Source organism: Panthera pardus, unplaced genomic scaffold, assembly GCF_024362965.1.
Source record: "Panthera pardus isolate Hobbes unplaced genomic scaffold, ASM2436296v1 HiC_scaffold_15, whole genome shotgun sequence".
Classification (NCBI taxonomy): domain Eukaryota; kingdom Metazoa; phylum Chordata; class Mammalia; order Carnivora; family Felidae; genus Panthera; species Panthera pardus.
In genome coordinates this window covers 64,083,279-64,102,699 of record NW_026526710.1, presented here as the reverse complement: position 1 = coordinate 64,102,699, position 19,421 = coordinate 64,083,279, and the positions used below count along the sequence as shown (strand labels likewise).

Sequence of the window (19,421 nt, the reverse complement as noted above, 5' to 3'; positions counted from 1 at the left end):
ATGGAAGACTAGCATTTCTGTCTCAGGGTTTAAAGACTCTGAGCTCAGGCCCCGGCTTTCTAATGCGAGAAATGAGGGGTTGATCTAGGTGAGCTTTGTGGTTCTGCACTTGGCTACGTCCTGTGCCGGTGGTAGGGGGGTGGTGTGGAGAGCCACACAGGACATGCATTGTGAACGTGCTCCTTTCTCGGCGGGGGTAACATGAATCTCCATGGGGAAGTCTTCAGAAAGACTCAGAGTGGGAGGGTCAGGTTAGAGTCCCAGTGACACCTGTAACTCAGCCAGAGATGAAGGGGACCATCACCTCTAGAACTTAAAATCTCAACATGTTCTGTTTCCCCTTGTTGCCCACCTTTTGGAAATTTTGTGTCCTGTTCAGGATAGCTAGTTTACTGGTCTCCCGTATGGAGTCACCTTTGCATGAAAAAGAGAATGGGCTTGATTAACACACAAACCCCCAACAGGAACCTGTACAAGGAAAACCTCGCTTACATGGGTAACTTGATAATTTGTGGGGATGTCATTCTATAAAGCTTGCAATAAAAGGAATCCTAGATTTCGTTCTGTAACATGCCTCTTTGTAAATCCAGCAGGATGCTGTGGGGAGCTGCTTGTCTTTAAATACAGGTATATGTCATGTGTTACCTTCCTGTCTCTAGATTGTGGATATCTTGGCTCATTTGTAAGATGGTCTTTGGAGGCCAAGGAAGAGTCTATTCATGAAAGTTTCAGACTCCAGTGTTGCTAGCTGTCTTCCAAAAAGGTCCATCAATCCGAACCCACAAACAACCCACCTGTTGGGCCACATCCTTCATATTTAAGGTCTTGGCAGTTTTTACACCTTTGCTTATGTGATATAATGCTAATAATCTATTTGTATCTGTTTGGTTAATGTCACTGAATAAATAGCTTTTCATGTTCCTTTTGTACTTTTTGTGGCTCGTAGCCTCTGCATAATTTTCTGTTGGGGTGTTGGTATTCTTTTCAGCTTCTTAAAACTTTGGATATTAAGATTAATTCTGTTAGGTAATGCAGAATCTTTGTCCTCTGCTCATGGTGTGTTTCATGATGGCTTAAAAATTCCATTTATAGTCAAAATACAAAATTTTGTGACATACTACTGGCTTTTGCATCATCCTTTGAAAGTACTTCCTTCCAAAGCTCTTAAAACTACCTGACTACATTTTCTTACTAGTTTTATTTTTTTTTTAGTGGCGTTTTATTTATTTTGTATTTTACCTAAAACTTACTTTGGTCTTTGAAGGAATGAGAATAGAACCCTAGCTCTATTTTCTTTTTCCTTAAAAGGCTTTGTTTATCTGCTGCTATTAGAGGGGAAATTCATTCTTAACCATTTGCTCCAGCATTCTTCTGAACAAATTTTCCTTCTGTGCTTGTTATTTCGGGATCTGCTATTAGGTTTCACTTACCTGCCGATTTTAGCAGCATTATTAAACTTGCTGGTTTTAATATACCTCAATATCTGGTTGTGTGTGACCATCTAAAAGTGGGAGAGATGGGAGAGAACATTGATATTTATGTTCTTTTAAAAAACTGTTCCTCTAGTAAATTGAAGCTATGTCTGTAGACTTTCTTGAAAGGCTTCTATAGAATCATGGTTCTTAAAATATCTGTAAACCACCTGTTGCAGAACTACTTGTGGATTTTTCAAAATTTCAACTCCTAAACATATAAGTAGTGTTTGGGGAAATTGTTTTTACAAGCTCTCAGATGATTTTTAACAACACTATAAGGAATTTAGGTAAGACATGATAAACTGTAGCCAGGATTCTCCTATTATGTAGATAGGTGTGTACACGAGTCAGTTTTAAACATAACCTGTCAGAAAGCATCTTTGAGTACTCCTGTCCAGCTGCTATGCTAAGGATATAAGAATAGCACCTTGCATTTGAGACTTCCTGATTATACACATCTATAGATCTCGAGCTCCTATCATATGTTAGGTCAAAGTAAAATTCCTGCCCTAGAGTCGCTTGTTGTCAGGATGTTGAGGAATATGTGTACACCTGGAGGGCATTTATGGAGAGCAGTTTGTTATAAGGCAATCCAAAAAAAAAAAAAAGTGAACGTGTTGGATGATGGGGCGGAGGAAGGCATCAGCATTAAATGGGGGTGAAGAAGGTTGGCTGCATGGGAGACAGAGCAGTACTCCTGTTGTGACCAGGATTCAAGACTCAGTAAGTATCTTTTCTTTGAGAAGCCAGTAGAACATGTCATTAAATCCTGTGCTTCCTGAATCTCTCCTGTCATTCAGTCTTTTATCTTGATATACTGGGATTCTGTTACCAGCAAATTTTCCTCCTGGGCTGGTCTCTTAGGGCAACATAAGTACTTTGTTTGGTTTGCTCATCTTTAAAAGAAGGTTATCTGTCTTCATCATGTATGATCATGTTAGGACCGTGATCCTAGCCAATGTGACAGGATATTGGATACAGGCTAAATGGTTCATAACCCTGCCTTTCTGTGTCTATTACTTGCATTTCTTTAGATTCGGGAATACCCTATTGATGTCCAAAGCAACCAGCTGCCCTTTTTGCGGAATCCAGATATCTTGGTGGGAGAAAATGACCTAACTGCCCTTAGCTATCTACATGAGCCTGCAGTTTTGCATAATTTAAAGGTCCGTTTCCTGGAGTCGAACCACATCTACACTTACTGTGGTAAGTGGCGTGCATCTGTTGGCTGCATGTGTTTGAAAGTACTTACAATCTTCAGACTTGATGTGTTAAACTCTAATGGTTAGGAATCCTACTAGCATTCTCCTGAGTACCTCTCAACTGAGACCCTTGAAAGGTTTGCAATCAGTGAATGTGGCTTAATTAGGCTGCCCTATATCTCTGTGGGATGATTGGTGTTAATCACAGCTCAGCCGGGGAGGAAGTGGACCACTCGATGTGGCCTGACTTAGGCACAGTCCCAGAGCCTGTAGGACAGCAGTAAGTAGATCCCAGGGTCCTAGCTCAGAAGTCTGCTCTCTCCACTGAGCGCACTCCTGTGAACATGCCTGGCTGGCTTCTGTCCTCTAAGGAAGTCCTGTCTTTGTCTGACTCTCTCCCTTGCCATGTACAGACATGGTGTGTGATGAATTTGTCAAATCCATGAGCAGAAAACATGGCAAATACTTTACAATAAAATGTCCTCAAAATTCTCCTGTTTGGTTTTCTTGAAACTTCTCAATTTCCCACATTCCAGTTTTTTTCTTTTTTGAATATTAAGTGGTATGGTAAGATCTAGATCCCTAGAAACCATTGTCTGTGGGGCAAATCATTTTAGGATCTGGTTGAGGAGTCAGGCCGCGGGTTTCTTTGTGGGGGTTGTCCCAGCTGTGCCTCAGAGCCATGGTCTTGTCATCACAAGTGAGGCCTTAGGACCAGAGTTCTTCTCACAGTGATAATCCACTTGGGTTTGGAATCGATGGGTTGGCTACTAAGTTCCAGTGAGCTTTCCTGTCAGACGTCACTGTGTGAGAAGTAGTTTCCCCAAAACAACTTCAACCCAATTGCTAATGGCGATATTATCTGAAAAAGACCATTAGTATACAGAGGTTTTAATAAGTTGGGTTTTTTTTCCAACAACAACAAAAACCTCCCATTTGAGGAGAAAGGAATAAACCACCATCAGCTTCAACGTTTAAACGTATCCCTTCTAGAAGAGGTCCTGGTGTCTGTACATGCTTACCCAAATGCACATTGGCTCCTATAGCATCAGCTGTTGAGTGTGACCAGTGTTGCCCAGAGCTCTGAGTCATCAGGAAACACTTGTTTTCTGCTGTGAAAGTGGCTGAGATATTTTAGGAGAATGTGTGGCCTTAGAGTATAATATCAAAATTTGAATGCTGTGTGAATTAGGGTTTTATACAACTCTAACAATCAGTAGAACGTGTAAGGCTGTTTCGAAGAATTCTCCAAGTCATTAGCCTTAGGGGGAATTTATCAGGGTCTGGGGCCTTGTTTTTTGGTCCAGGTGGTCTTTTCGGGCAAACTTCCATTTGAAGACTTGGTGGGTGTCCTTTGCCTCCCTTAGCCTGAAATGTAACAGACAAGATTCTTCCAAGTATTCTCTGGCATTTCTTTCTTTTTAAATAGACTTTAGTGTTTAAAGCAACTTTAGGTCACAGCAAAACTGAGGGAAAGATACAGAGATTTCCCATATAATACCCTTTCCCCAACCGTTGATGAACCCACAGTGGCACATCATCATCACTCAAAGTCCATAGTTTCCACTGGGGTTCACTCTTGGTGGTGTACATAGTGTGGGTTTGGACAAATGTATAAGGACACGTATCCACCATTATGCTATCCTAACCGTAGATTCACTGCCCTAAAATCCCTTATGATCTGCCTCTGCATCCCTCCCCACCCCACCCCCTCTGCTGCCCTGTCCCTGGCAACCCCTGATGTTTTATACTGCCTCTATCATTTTTCCTTTTATAGAATATCATGGGGTTGGAATCCCCATATGTGGCTGTATACACATTGGCTTCTTCCACTTAGTAATACTCTAAGCTTCATCCATGTCTTTTCATACTTGGATAAATCACTTTTTATAGCACTTACAGTCCATGGTCTGGATGTATCGCATTTGATTCACTTATTGAAGAACATCTTAGTTGCTTCTAAGTTTTGTCAATTGTCAAAGCTGCCACAAGCATCCACCTGCCAGCTGGTGGTGTGGATATGTTGTCAACTCCTTTGGATAAATACCTAGGAGTGTGAATGCTGAATCCTACGGTAAGATTGTTTTGTGTAAGAGACTGCCAAAGTGGCTGTGCCATTTTGCGTTGGACAGCAACAAAGAGTTTCCACAGCCTCACATCCAAGTTAGTTGGCATATAGTACAATGATTTCAGGAGTAGATTCCTTAATGCCCCTTACCCATTTAGCCTGCCCCCATATGAGTGAAGCCCTATGATATTTGTCTTTGACTAATTTCACTTAGCATAATACTCTCTCGTTCCATCCACATAGTTGCAAATAGCAAGATTTCATTCGTTTTGATTGCCGAGTAATAGATAACACATTGTATGTGTATGTACGTGTGTGTATAATATATATATATTATACACACACACACACCCCACATCTTCTGGATCTCCTTTGCACTGCTGGTGGGAATACAAACTGGTGCAGCCACTCTGGAAAGTGGTATGGAGGTTCCTCAATTGTTTCTATGTATTTTGGGTACTAGTCCTTTATCAGTTATGTTTTTTTGCAAATATTTTTCTCATTCTCTGGTTTGTCTTCTCATTTTCTTGACTTGTGTCCCTTTTCAAACACCAAAGGGAGACAGTGGTGGAGATCTCCCATTTGGCAATGACTTTTCCATTCCTGTTTTCTCTTCCCCACATGCCTGGAAAAGCTCAAATTTTTTTGTACCCTTGTCAGTGGTTCTTTCAAGATCCAGAATGTGCTGTTTTGGGAAAGAAAAAGGCATGCATTTCTCTCTTGAAGATAATAATTTTTTTCTTTTTACGTTCTCAAATATTATGTGCCCTTCCATAAAAGATCTGGAATGTTAGGTGATTTGCTGACTCTTCATGCAGTGTGTATTTATTGAGTCTATCATTGTGATGTATGGTTCTGGGGATGCAAATTTTTTTTTTTAAAGTAAAAGGAAAGATAATACATGATATAATGTGATGTGAGCTAATAAAAATCTAACACACAGTGCTTACTATGCAAGATGCTGGTCTAAGTTCTGTATTAATCATTGTCCTCAGGACAATCAAGTAAAGGTAATTGCTGTTCCCAATTTTATAGTCCAGGAAACTGAGGCACTTAGAAGTTAAGTAATTTGCCAGAATAACTCAGTTAATAACTGGCTGAGACAAGATTTGACCTTAAGATATGTAAATCATGTTACATGCCCACAATTTGTTTGTATTTAGGTAAGATAACCCATACACAAATGAAAATTTGTTCACTTCCTAGATTTCAATTTAGAGATGGCTTATATTTATTTTTATTTATATTTTTTTATTTTAATTATAACATGAAATTTATTGTCAAAATTGTTTCCATACAACACCCAGTGCTCATCCCAACAGGTGCCCTCCTCAATGCCCATCACCCACTTTCCCCTCTCCCCCAACCCCCATCAACCCTCAGTTTGTTCTCAGTTTTTAAGACAGATGGCTTTTAAAGCCTAACACCTGTTGGGGCACCTGGGTGGCTCAGTGGGTTAAGTGTCTGACTTCGGCTCAGGTCATGATTCCATGGTTTGTGGATTTGAGCCCTGTGCCAGGCTCTGTGCTGACAGCTCAGAGCCTGGAGCCTGCTTCGGATTCTGTGTCCCCCTCTCTCTCAGCCCCTCTGCTGCTTGTACTCTCTCTCTCAAAAATAAACATTAAAAAAAATTAAAAAAGCCTAACACCTGTTGACAGAACTAAGCATCTTCTTCTCTCTGGTTGTGCAACATTTTTATGTATTTCAGGAGTTTAATTTGAGCAATGGTGTACATGTGTGTACATGGACCTGTGTTTATTCCATGCACTAGGGCATGTGGAAGCCCAGCTTTCTTTTCTCCAACAGGATTTGGCACAGTACCTGGACAACAACACAGATACGTCTTGATTTAGTTGAGTGATTGGTTGTGATTGATTTCATTTTTCATGTTTTAGTTTGATGGATATGAACAAGGGCCTTTGAAAGTGGATGTCAGGTGGCTGTATTGCTATCAGAATCTGACTACATTGTCTCTTTGCAGGTATCGTGCTTGTTGCCATTAATCCTTATGAACAGTTGCCAATCTATGGTCAAGATGTCATCTATGCCTACAGTGGCCAAAACATGGGGGACATGGACCCCCACATCTTTGCTGTGGCAGAAGAAGCCTACAAGCAGATGGCCAGGTAAGCATGACCTCAGCCTGGGAGTCCTTCTGGTAGAAGTTTCTGCCTTCCTTGACTGCTTTTGCCTAGCAATCAGTTGGTGATCCTGGGATTGAGTAAATTTCCTCATGTCTTCAGCATCTTCTTGGGAACCTGAACCTATTCTTGAACAGTGGCTCCCAAGACCTTGTTCATTTTCTGAGCAATGAAATAAATGGATGCCTTAGATTTCATGTCTCCTTGGCTTCCTTTTGGCACTCTTTCCTCCCCTCTGGTGTCACAAATTCATTTTCTAGCATCACCCTTCATTTTGCAGATTCCACTGCAGATTCCCTTTGAAGGAACCAGGATTCTTGGACAACTTAATATAATATACCAAGCATTTAGATAGGAATTTTAGAGTTTCTCTTTAGACACTGAAGTAAATCTCTGTATTGCTCTTTTTTAGCTCTGAAAGATGGGTACTGGTCTGTTTCATTGGAAAATGGGCTAGGTGATTGTACTAAGGTTCTACAGGTAAATGGAACAAGTAAACCAGGGATATGAGAGAGAGAGAGAGAGAGTGTGTGTGTGTGTGTGTGTGTGTGTGTGTGTGTGTGTGTGTGTGTGTGTGTGTAAGGAATGGCCTCATGTAATTGTGGAGGCTTGGCAAATCCAAAATCCACAGGAGAGGTTAATAGGCTTGAACCCATGGAAGAGTTGATGTGTTTGAAGTCTGAAGGCAGTCTGCTGTCATGATTCTGTCTTGGAGGAAGGCCTTCATCTGATCGGTTGAGGCCCACCCACATTATGAAGGGTAATGGTAAACAAAAATCTGATTTGAAATGTTAATCTCATCTAAAAAATATCTTCACTAGCACTGTCTTGACCAGTGTTTGACCAAATGTCTAGGTACTCTGGCCTAGCCAAGTTGACAACTAAAACTAATCACCACATTGATGGTCTTAAGCTATTCAGGCATAAGGTAGGGAAAGAAAGTTTCACCAAAGTTTTGGTGGAAATGCATATTCCTGTTCACACTAACGTGCTGGATCTTGTCAGCCATCTTTCTTGCCATTTCTACAGAACACCTTATGGAGCTAGCAGCAAATGTAGGAAAGTCCTTTGTGGGGAGTAGGGCCACTTAGGCTAATTTAGTGAGAAGGAGAATCCCGTTTAAGATGGTCTGTGCTTCAGTGGATCTCAGAGTATAATTGTCAGCCTGATTAACTTTTCTAAGAAAGAAGGCAGCTTTTATAAGCTTGTTTATAGATTTAGTGTGGTATTGCTGGTTGTAGAGCTCTGTATATAAAAAGTTCTGCTTCCTTCTAGATTTATACTATGTTCAAAATAAGCAGTGATGCGCCAGTCAGAGTGGCCAAAATGAAGAAATCAGGAGACTATAGATGCTGGAGAGGATGTGGAGAAACAGGAACCCTCTTGCACTGTTGGTGGGAATGCAAATTGGTGCAGCCGCTCTGGAAAGCAGTGTGGAGGTTCCTCAGAAAATTAAAAATAGACCTACCCTATGACCCAGCAATAGCACTGCTAGGAATTTATCCAAGGGATACAGGAGTACTGATGCATAGGGGCACCTGTACCCCAATGTTTATAGCGGCACTCTCAACAATAGCCAAATTATGGAAAGAGCCTAAATGTCCATCAACTGATGAATGGATAAAGAAATTGTGGTTTATATACACAATGGAATACTACGTGGCAATGAGAAAAAATGAAATATGGCCTTTTGTAGCAACATGGATGGAACTGGAGAGTGTGATGCTAAGTGAAATAAGCCATACAGAGAAAGACAGATACCATATGGTTTCACTCTTATGTGGATCCTGAGAAACATAACAGAAACCCATGGGGGAGGGGAAGGAAAAAAAAAAAAAAAGGTTAGAGTGGGAGAGAGCCAAAGCATTAGAGACTGTTAAAAACTGAGAACAAACTGAGGGTTGATGGGGGGTGGGAGGGAGGGCAGGGTGGGAGGGAGGGCAGGGTGGGTGATGGGTATTGAGGAGGGCACCTTTTGGGATGAGCACTGGGTGTTGTATGGAAACCAATTTGACAGTAAATTTCATATATTAAAAAATAAAAAAATAAAAAAAAAAAAAGCAGTGATGGGAGAACTGAGCAATTTAACAAACAGAATGATCCATAACCATTTCTCCTAAATGTAGTGGGGGGGGGGAGTGTGCTAAAATGGTCTCAACCTTTGATCTCTTTAATGCCATAAGAAAGACCACATACTGTATAAATCTACTTCAGGGCTTGGCCAGAAATCACTTACCTTGATAACTTACACAAACCTAACAGTGTGGTTCAAGGCCATGCCATGTGGAGAGAAGAATGGGTTTTAATGTGTTTTAGTACATAGCCCCATTCATATATTACTGTGGGAGGTCAAGTGTGTGGCACAGTGGAGAGAGATCTGGGGTCTGGACAGGCTTCCATGCCTTGGGAGAATCACTTAAGCTGAATCTTAAACTATCTTTCTCCTTTGGAGGATGGTTTCTTTATGGTTATAAAACAGAAGGTGGGTGTGGGTTACTTGTGACTTCCTACCATGCTAAAAGTTCTAGTAGCTCTTTGACGTCTCTTTGGATGGATGTCACTGATAATTATTTTTCATTTCATTCTCTTTTACCCAGTTGTGCTTAGATGTACCAGAAGTTGTTCTTTACCAAAGACTTCTTGAGGTGCCCCCAATAGCTTTTGGAATTTCCTGGCCTCCAGCTTTATCCACACCATAGATCCTCTTGCCTAGATGCCTCCATTCTTCCTTTCCATGCTTGAAGCTGGGTTCATGGTTCTTCTACAGTCGGGGTATTTCATTTGTTTGGGTCCTTGTTCACATCCATTAGGAGGGGATGTGGTTGTACAGGGTGGTGTATAGATGGGTTATAAATCTGGCAATTAAGGGGCTTGGAGGTTAAAGTTGAGTGAGGAATTGCTTCCTTAAGGGTTTTATTTTAAGGTTTATACTCCTTGTACTGAGTCCTAGGGTGCAGCCAAATAATTTTACTGAAATTCTTATGCAATTTTTGCTCATGAACTTAGACTAGAAGTAGAAGGACCAGCACGTGTGGCCATAGGAGAGAGCTATGGTTGAATTTGGTGGGGTCAGTGGCTTAGCGTTTCTGTTACTGATCTGAGAGACGCACTGGAGGCCCCTGGAGAATCTTTGCTGTGCAGGGAAAAGAGGAGACCCATTGGTCAGATGCAGGGGAGGGAAGGGAAGGTTGTTGCTATACTTCCAGTATAGATCTGCTCTGTTAATTCTAGATGCTAGAACATATTTAACAATACCTGCCAACTGTGTTGTGCTCTTCCTGACGCATCAGTAATAGTTGAAATAACCATTAATTCAACAGTGTGCTTTGAATCTGAGCCTCTGTAACAGCTGGGCGAAATGAAGGGTGTAAGAAACCAAAGTTAATCACTTCACCCAGCATTACGCTGAGTTTGTGACTTAGTTCGCCTTGGATTCAGCAATTCTTTCTCGTGATTCACTGAGGATTTGATTTTTCTTTCTTGATATGGCTCACGTCAGGGACTCTCCAACTCTTGATGTGTTCTGAGTGGGTCAGGGATCCTGTCACAGCTCAAAGGGATAAATACAGACCATCATCCCCATCCTGAGAGCTCCCACGGAGTCCTGTGCTGGAGGAAAGGAGGTGGAGGAGGAGACACAAGGACAGCCAACAATTGGTCACTGTCCCCATCTCTGTTGAATTCATTAAGGCTGGACTTGGGAGTAAATGGAGATTTGAAATGAAGTAGAAGAAGAATCGTACGAAACCTCCCATTCATGAGTTCTGGCCTCTGCATGAGAACCTATAGTTCCTGTGAGACGGGGTGGGGGGCCGACCTCCACTGGTTAGTACTGCTCCTTTCTCCCACTCAAAGATCCAGAATGCCTGCTCTTCCAGTTTTACCTTTCTCAGCCTCAGCTCCTGCATTAGATTGTATCTGCAGACATTGGTGTGGTATGCATCATTTGCTGGGTTCCTTACTGAATGAACACTGAAAAATGTAAGAACTTTCCTTCAACTCTGCAGAGCACACAGTCTGGTTAGAGAAGATGTAATAGTGGGCCAAAAACACCTGTAACAACAGGAAGTGTATATAAAAGCCATGCACGGGGTCATTTGACTTGAGTCTGGAGTCTTGACTGTCACAGATGGTCCAAGAAAACTGCAGCGTTTAAGCTGCATCTTGAATTGGTGGGATACGTAGTGAGAAGAAGGCCTCTGGGGGGCTAGAATAGGGTGATCATAATTCCAGAAGTGGGGCATCAAAGGCATGGTCACAAAACCACAGTTACCTGTTGCTTCATACCCCTTGGGATGTGTAATTAAAAAAGCCAAATGACAAATGTTGGAAAGGATGTGGAGGAATTAGAATCTTCATGTGCTCCTAGTGTGAATGTACAGTGTGCAGCTACTTTAGAGAAGTCTGACAGTTTTCAGTAAGTTAAACGCAATTATTGCATGACCCAGCAATTCCACTCTTACGTAATTACACAAGAGATGAAAATATGTTCACGTAAAAGCTTATATACAAATGTTCATAATAGCATTACTCATAATAGCCGAAGGATGAAAACAGTCTATCAGCTGATGAATGGATAAAAAGTGGTACATCCGTACAGTGAAATATTATTTGGCTATAAAAAAGAACGAAGTCCTGATACATGCTACCACAGAGATGAACCTTTTAAAACCCTGCCTAGTGAAAGCAGCCAGACACAGAAGACCACATATCATATTCCATTTACATGAAATGTTCATCTAGAGAGAAAGCACATTAATGTTTGCCCTGGGCTTGAGGCTAGAGGTGAAATGGGGAGCGGTTGCATATCAGTATCTTTTTAGGGAGGGGATAAAAATGTTCTAAGATTGATTGTGGTGATGGATCTATAGTTGAGCAAATTTTCTTAAAACGCTTTGAAATGTATACTTCAAAAGAGTGAATCGGGTGTTCTGTGAATTATCTCAAAAAAAGCTGTTAAAAAACAAAAGTATGGTCATGTACAGTTAGGGGCCAGACTGGAGACCTGTGAAGGCCGGGGTCAACTTTGGGAAGACAGTGTGTGTGCTATTAACAGAGGGATGAAGAGATGGTGAAACAAGTTTGGGAAACCCTGGCTTAATCCGGTGAATCATCTTTAACACACAGATTCTCAGAGCAGTGATGTTGACGTGCTTTCTGAGTTTTAAGGTGGGGATGCATTTTAGACACCACACTGTTTTCAGGGGTTTTCTCAAGGGACTGATCTCACTCTTTGGGAAACACTGGTCTAGAGTATGGAGACATCTTAGAGCTTGTTACATAAGGAGGTAGTAGGATGCAGAATATTCAGAGAACATTTTTTTTCCTCCAGTGGGCCCTGTTTCATAATATTTTCTTTCCCCACATTCCTATACCTTTTCCAGGGATGGAAACCTCTTGTGAGCAGCTTCTGTTGTGCATAGAATTGGTCTGTTGTAAATAGCCTCTATATAGTGAATGATCGGGAACTATGGGATGTGAGACCCTGGGACACATGTCCCTTTCATTTGCTTTAGGGTCTGTGACTGATATTCAAGAACGGGAGGAATCAACATATTCATGCATTTCTCCAAGTGCGATCCATTATCCCCACCTTGCAGGCAAGGATAGAGACTTAAGGATGTTAAATAATCATCGAAAGTTATGAAGATAGTAAATGGATGAGGCTGGTATCCAGGCTTGGTCACTTTGCCCTGAAGCCCCTGCTTTAGCTGAGAAGCCTTACTTCCCTCCCTCAGTGGTACCTCCTGATCCAGATGGTCTTCCAGAACAGAGCCGGTCCAGGACACCATGAGAGCCAAAGGGTAGACCTTTTCCCTTTGGCTTAAAAGTATCTAAGGTTGCACAGTGAGACTAGAGTTTCAGTGCATTTTCTAGCTTTGTCGGTGAAAGTGGGCCATCTTATTGGACTGGCCCTTTTTTGAGTTGTGTGTTGCTTTCTTCTGAAAGAGTGAGGATACTGCAAAGCAAATCTACTTGCTCAGGTAGCCAAGGTAATTGAACACGCACATTTCCATCTCACTCTGCTGTGTTGCCAAGCTGTGACTAATGGTGAAAGATGGGACAGCTATTACCTGGGATCCCGGGGAGGCATGTAAGCAGGCACACCTGTGGCCCCGGGGGCCAGTGGTGAATGGAACAGACTCTTGTGGGTGGGAGCCTTCTCAGAGATGGGGAGGAGCTCCTTGAGAGCAGAAAGCCTGTGTTCACAGGGGAGAGAAGAAATCAAATTTATAAACCCTGCTTGGGTCCCTAGAGAGGTTATCTTGGTGGCTTTGTGTCCCTAGAAGTATGCAGAGTTTGTAGAGAACTCGAAGGTTTTCCAGGGAACAGTATGGAAAGGAATATCCATAGTATAAAAGTGGTGCCCCAGAAATAAACAGCAGGAAGAGAGTTTTAAAGGGTTAAAGGTACGAGTAGAAGTGAGAGGCTGGAGATGTGTGCTGTAATAGAGAGGAGATAAACTCTGAATTTTCCATCTTTGGAGGTGAAAATGATAGATTGGACAACTTTTCTTGGTAATTGGGGTGGAGTATTTGTGGGTTATGGGAGAAAGGACTCAGGACTTTGTAGGGTTTTTTCAGCTACAGACTCTGGGATTAGGACTGTTGGGAAGATAATTTTTTAAAAAGAACTATATGTAAGTGGCCTAAATCCACATTTTGTTTTGAGATCAAGTTTTAGCTAGAATGATGTCTGTTTCTTCCTTATTTTGTGACATAAGTTGGTTGTTACTCAGGATCTTTCTGTGGTTTGGGGGAAGTTGGGATGTGAAGTACTTTGTGATCGGCCTCCAGTTTTCAGTGAGAGCACTGAGGTCATGCTGAGGAGAGCAGGGCCACGTTTGGTTTCACTGAAGTGTTTTCTGTCCAAGTTCTGTTTTCTGGTAATGTCTATGGACAAATGTTTTGGCCTCTGTGCTTCTTGGTATCCTAACCCTTTTTTTTCCTTGAAAATTTATTGATTTATGAGAGAGGGAGAAGAGAATTCCAAGCAGGCTCTGCACTGAGCCCAACTTGGGGCTTGAACTCATGACCCATGAGATCATGACCTGAGCCGAAACCGAGAGCCAGATGCATAACTGACTGAGCCACCCAGGCACTCCTTGGTTTCCTCATCCTTTATGAGAACATTGGCTCTACCTCAGGGACTAGGACCCAGTGGGAAATTATGAAGAGCCTTGAGAAACTGTCAAGCACTGTGAACATTTGGGGTGTGGATGTTGAAGTTCATTGGCTGGTGTTGACTACAACAAATGACCGAATCACTGGGAAGACCAGTGAGGAGCACCAACTTGTTGAATTTTTACAATAAACTTTGAAATTATGACTTGAGTCAACCCTGATTGATGGGTGAAGTTTTGTTTTCCTTCCCATTCATGATGGCTTCAAGTCAGGACTGGTTAGAACTAGGTTGCTTTAGGACGAGATCCAGAAGATGCTCAGGATGTCTGGACACAGGAACAGCTTTTAATTTCTTCTCTTACATTATGTCTTATTTATAGAACATGCCCTGAGTAGTCCCCCTCTGTTCAAATTCTGGGATGCTCTCCTTACCTAAGAGATTACAAAGGGCAATCCTTAGGTATAGAACATAAAGCACTATAAAACCCATCATGTTTAAAATTCTATCTCCACTGTTTAAATTTGAGTGTAGGGGAAAGTTAAGTGTGCAGTGAATGTAGCTAACGATAACATCCCTGTGTTAAAAGAAACTTGAGTGTAAGTGTATATTCTCTTAAAATGGCGAGTTTAGAAAAGAATAGCCCTGGACCATTAGTTGTCCATGCTTGGTGAAGTTAAGGCCTGTATCAAAAATCGTAGAGCTAAAAGATTTTGGCTCCCGAGTCTTCGGTTTAGTAATCCTGACTCTTTCTCTTCCCCGGGGGAGTCTAGCATGTTGGAAGGAGAGAGCCTGTAGTCGTGTGGTGGAAGTCAGTTGCGCTTTGAGAAGGCCAGAGACCACATCCCAGCAATTGGTCCCTTTGGGTGCTGTTTTTGCACATCCCTGGTGCAGGGAACTGTCTCTGAAATGCCATATTTAACTGCTTTCATCGTCTGGAGTTTCTTGATTCCCCAGTGCTCTGCTTGGTCTCCCTTTGCTTTCACCCACAGGTCTGAGCTCTGTGCAGCTGTACAGGATGGTGGGCATTTTCTTATGTGTGGCGCTCCCAGCTTGAGGCCGGATCCTGGCTGCCACAGCCGTTCCTGCCAGTGTGGTTTTCAGACCCTGTCCCAGAGCGGCCACCCTTAGACACCATCTGGTCTTTCTGATACTGGTGCTCATTAGATGTGGTGTGCCAGATGAGGTGAAGAGTTGATTTTCATACAGAATTTCTGTTGGGGGAGCCTACAATTGCATTCGCTTTTGGCAGTCATTTCATACTGTTGAATTTTCATAAGTTTGCAAGCCGCTAAAATTCTCTTCCCACCCCAATCTGCCCACATATGCATAAGAACTATTTTTTTTTCTTTTACAACTTCAACTAGATTTAATTGACTGGTAGTAAAGTGCATATATTTAAAATGCAGTTAGATTTAAATTGCACATACAAGTAGACACATTTTGACATATTTATATACCCAAGAAATCATCACCACGATTCAGATAATGAACATTTCCTTAACTCCCAAAAGTTTCCTTCTGTTCCTTTGAACTCCACCCCTCTGCTCCCAGATAACCACTGATCTTTGTCACTATAAATTTAAACTTATTTTAAGATATGGTGCCCTCCTTCTGCATTTGCACAATTGATTTTTTTGGCTCTGAGCAGGATTCCAGTTACTTATATTAAAATTCACCTTTATGCCTGCACCTCACTCTAGCCCGTGTATGTTTTTCAATCCTGATTTTCGCATCTGATATGGTACCTCCCCCTGGCTTGATACACAGGGAGATTTACCGAATCTCTTGCCTTTGCTCTTATCCGTTGAGGAAGAAGTGTTAATCTGGTTCGACTCCTGTAACATTCTGGGAGTAGTTCTTAATCTAGATACTAATAATTGAAATAAAAAAGTGCTCAGGCGCTTGCCTCTATTTTTAAGTCTTGTTAAAACCTGCACACACTGGGCTGGGAGCACATGGGGGGTGCTCCCATGTGAGGAGGTGGGCTAGCACAGACCCCAGTTAGCATCATCCTAGTCTCCTGCCTCTTTCCCGTGTTTCTTCCTGGGCAAGTTCTCTCATTTAAAGCTTGTCCATTCCTCCTCTGAAAGGGGAGGATGCATGTCTGCACTTCCTTCTCGGGGTCAGTAGCAAATAAACCGACTCTGGCGTGCGGTGTGCCACATAGAGAGTCTGCCCTGGTCAGTGCCCCATGGCCCCAAGCTCCTGTGGTTCGTTGACTACATGCTGTTCTTGTGACACAGCTTTTTTCTGATCCCAGAGTCAAACTCCCCACCCCTCATGGGTTTCTTTTGGAGTTTATAGTGGTGGTGACATGTGGCTAGGATTTAGTTTTTCCAAGGTGTCTGAAATAATTTTTGGTTACAAGGCTAATAAAATGTGAAGCCTGGCGCAATGAAATGACATTTCTGTTTACATTGCAGTGATGCCTTTCACGCCGTGTTAACCGCTTTCTTTTTCACTTTGAACTGCCTGTTTTTACATTTCTATCTGGGAAGACTGAGCAGCTGTAGACCATCTGCCAAGTGGCTGAGTTGAGTAGGAAAGGAAGATGCCCTGAAGCAAAGGTGGCTTGGTGTCAGGGTCCCGGGATGAGACTGCTTGGCTTCTCAGAGCTTGGCTGTGTGACTTTTGGCAAATGATTTAAGTTGAACTCACTTTGCACCAGTGTCTCCAAAATGGGGATGAGTATAGTGTCTAACTCACAAGCTTGTTAGAATTCATGGGTTGATTTCACTCATATGTGGAATTTAAGAAACTCAACAGATGAACATAGGGGAAAGGAAGGAAAAATAATATGGTTTGTCTCCTCTCTTTTTATAAGGGACTCTTTGAGGGTTGCTGGAGGGAAGTGGGTGGGCTAAATGGGAGATGGGCATTAAGGAGGGCACTTGTTGGGAGGAGCACTGGGTCTTGTATGTAAGTGATGGATCACTGGGTTCTACTGAAACCAATACTCCACTGTATGTTAACTAACTTAAATTTAAATATAAAAAAAGTTCATAGGAGTTGATACCTGAAAAGTGCTTAGAATGGTTTCTGCACAAAGTAAGTGTTCAATAACCATGTGACCTAGTCATGGTGATGGTGGTAATACTGGGATAATTAGTAGGTGGTATCCTATCCAAATGAGAGAAGAGCTGGAAGGAGACTTCAAAGCTGAGTGGGGTTCTCTTCATGGGTTTCCCTCAGAGAACAAATAGTAGCTTCAGGGCCAAATGAAGATGGCAATCCCATGTGATTACAGAAGTTCTTTGGGACTCTTTTTTTTTTTTTTTTTTTTTTTTTAATAGGGTTGTGTTTGAAATTCGGATTGTAGAAGTTGATAGGTGGTTGCCGGTCTGTTTAGAGGAAATGCTGCTTAAATTGCATGCTTCAAACTTTATTCTACAAGAAGACAGACAACTTTCCACTTTGCCTCGAGAGTGAAATTGCACTCTGGTTGCTTCTGGAGCAGCCCCTAGAAGAGGGTTAGAACGTGGGCACTGGTGCCCCTTTGGCGGTATTGCCTGTAGTCTTCGGCACCAGAAAAGAATACAGGATGCTGTGGTGCCCAGCCATCATGCGGTGGTTTCCTAGGTGTTTGAGAGACAGCCTGCCAGGGTGCCACTCACTAAGTGTGTGGTGTAGGCCAGGAGCAGAAAGCAATTTAGGAATCTATATGTTCTCGGTTCCCCTTATTGGTAGGGGTGCGTGTTCAAAAAGGATGACGATTTTAGAGTCCAGGGCAGTGTCTAAAGTCCATTAGTTTTTGTGGGCTAGTTCCTGGTCCACAGAGAAGCAGTCCCCCTGCCTCTGGCTGCAGGGCTCCTGTCAGTGTGTTAGAAAGCAGAAGAGGTGAGGCAAGGTAGCTGGCTCTGTGCAACCCATCCCTGTTATGGAGACATAATGGGGAGTCCTCTTTCTAGACTGGGTTAAAGAGCACGGCTTTAAGTTCCTCAGGGTTACCATGAGCACACGGGTATACAACAACAGACAGTGTTTTGGCTTAAAAAGAAGAAAGCCTTGGGGAGGTCCTTTGTCATGGAGGTAGTTAGATTTGAATCCTAGTGTCTGACAGGGTCTGGTCTTGTCCATGGTGGAGTAAACAGGTTCCCCTAAATAGCTCTGCCTCAATATCCCTGAGAGATCCACTGCCCTTGCCCCCCCCCCCCCCCATCAGAATCTCACGGGTGGAACCAAATCCTTTTTTTCTTTTTTTCTAAGCTCAAGTGATTAATAAAAGAACAAAGTCTTTGGACCAGTGTTGAGGAAACTTGTGGGACAGAGTATCTGATCTGTGGGATTCAGACGTGTCCCTCACAAGAACAAGTCCCAAGTGTTGGTAGTCTCCCCAGTTCTGAAGCCCTGCATGGTTGCTTTTGACATCTCAACATGAATTGAGGATCTGAGCATGGGTTTAGATCGATGAAAGAAGTTAGAGAATTTGAAAGCCATTTGGAAGGTAGAGGACCCTCCAGTTGCAGTGAACGTCTGGCCTCTTCTGCCAGGATGCTCAGCACTGGCTGCTTGTGAGAATCCTCGCAAGGGTTTCAAGCTGCCCAGGCCTCGCCTGCGGAGCTTGAGCTCATCAGTAGAGGCTCAGATGTTGATACTTATTAGCTCATCTGTGTGAGGCAGGGTTGAGAGCTTCCCTGTACCTGTGTGACCAGATACTCGACCTGGTCTTTGTCAACAGCAGGGTCATCTTCTCTGTGCATGAGGGATGCCGCGGAAAGCCTGCGGGTGATGCTGTATGTGAACATCCTCGAGAACCACGGTGGACAGACTTAAAAGCAAATGGTTCCTGAGCCTGCCTGGCTCCTGCCCCCATCATATAGAGCCATGATATTGGAAGCCAGAGGAGGGGCACCTCTAGCTAGAAGATGATGGAAATGATTTAGGTCTCTTGTATTCCAAGAATTAGAGAACGAAGTGCCTCGTGATCGATGACCTGCTTTGAAAGAGCTGTCCTTTTTGGTTAGAGAGGGAGTTAACTTCCTTGAGAAGAACAAGTACCAAGAGTACTTAGAATTCTGGGATGTCTTTTCAGAAAACGTCTTGGACCTTGTAGGGGAGAGAGCAGGGGTGGGATCCTGGCGACTTCTCTGATGAGCCACCTTTACTGGCTAAGAAGAGCTGTTCCTCTAACGTGTTTGCTGAGAGACTGGAGGACCTATCGATATAGACGTGTGAACTACTTAACTGCATTGGTCTGAATGTGTAGTCTCAAACTTCTGTTAGGATCTTAGGGATCAATACATGCACATTCCAGCTGTTCTTCCCTACTGGGTCACGGGCCTCCCAAAGTTTTACCCTAATTGTCATTGCACATATTGATCCATCGTAATTACCTGATGCATATGAACTCTGGCTCAGCAATCCAAAGGAGATATTTTTCTTAGTGTTTCGGTGAGGTTGTCATTTCCAC

General features: G+C 42.7%; 1 protein-coding gene across 2 annotated transcripts in view; it reads left to right on the top strand.

The window, feature by feature from the left end:
• The window catches only part of MYO5B (myosin VB), a 338,549-nt gene that overhangs the window by 151,266 nt on the left and 167,862 nt on the right, over positions 1 to 19,421 (top strand). For both annotated transcript variants that reach the window (XM_019464074.2, XM_019464075.2), the window contains exons 3-4: positions 2,510 to 2,681; positions 6,727 to 6,871. In XM_019464074.2, the coding sequence (XP_019319619.1) occupies positions 2,510 to 2,681; positions 6,727 to 6,871 (317 nt within the window). The remainder of the gene's footprint in view (positions 1 to 2,509; positions 2,682 to 6,726; positions 6,872 to 19,421) is intronic.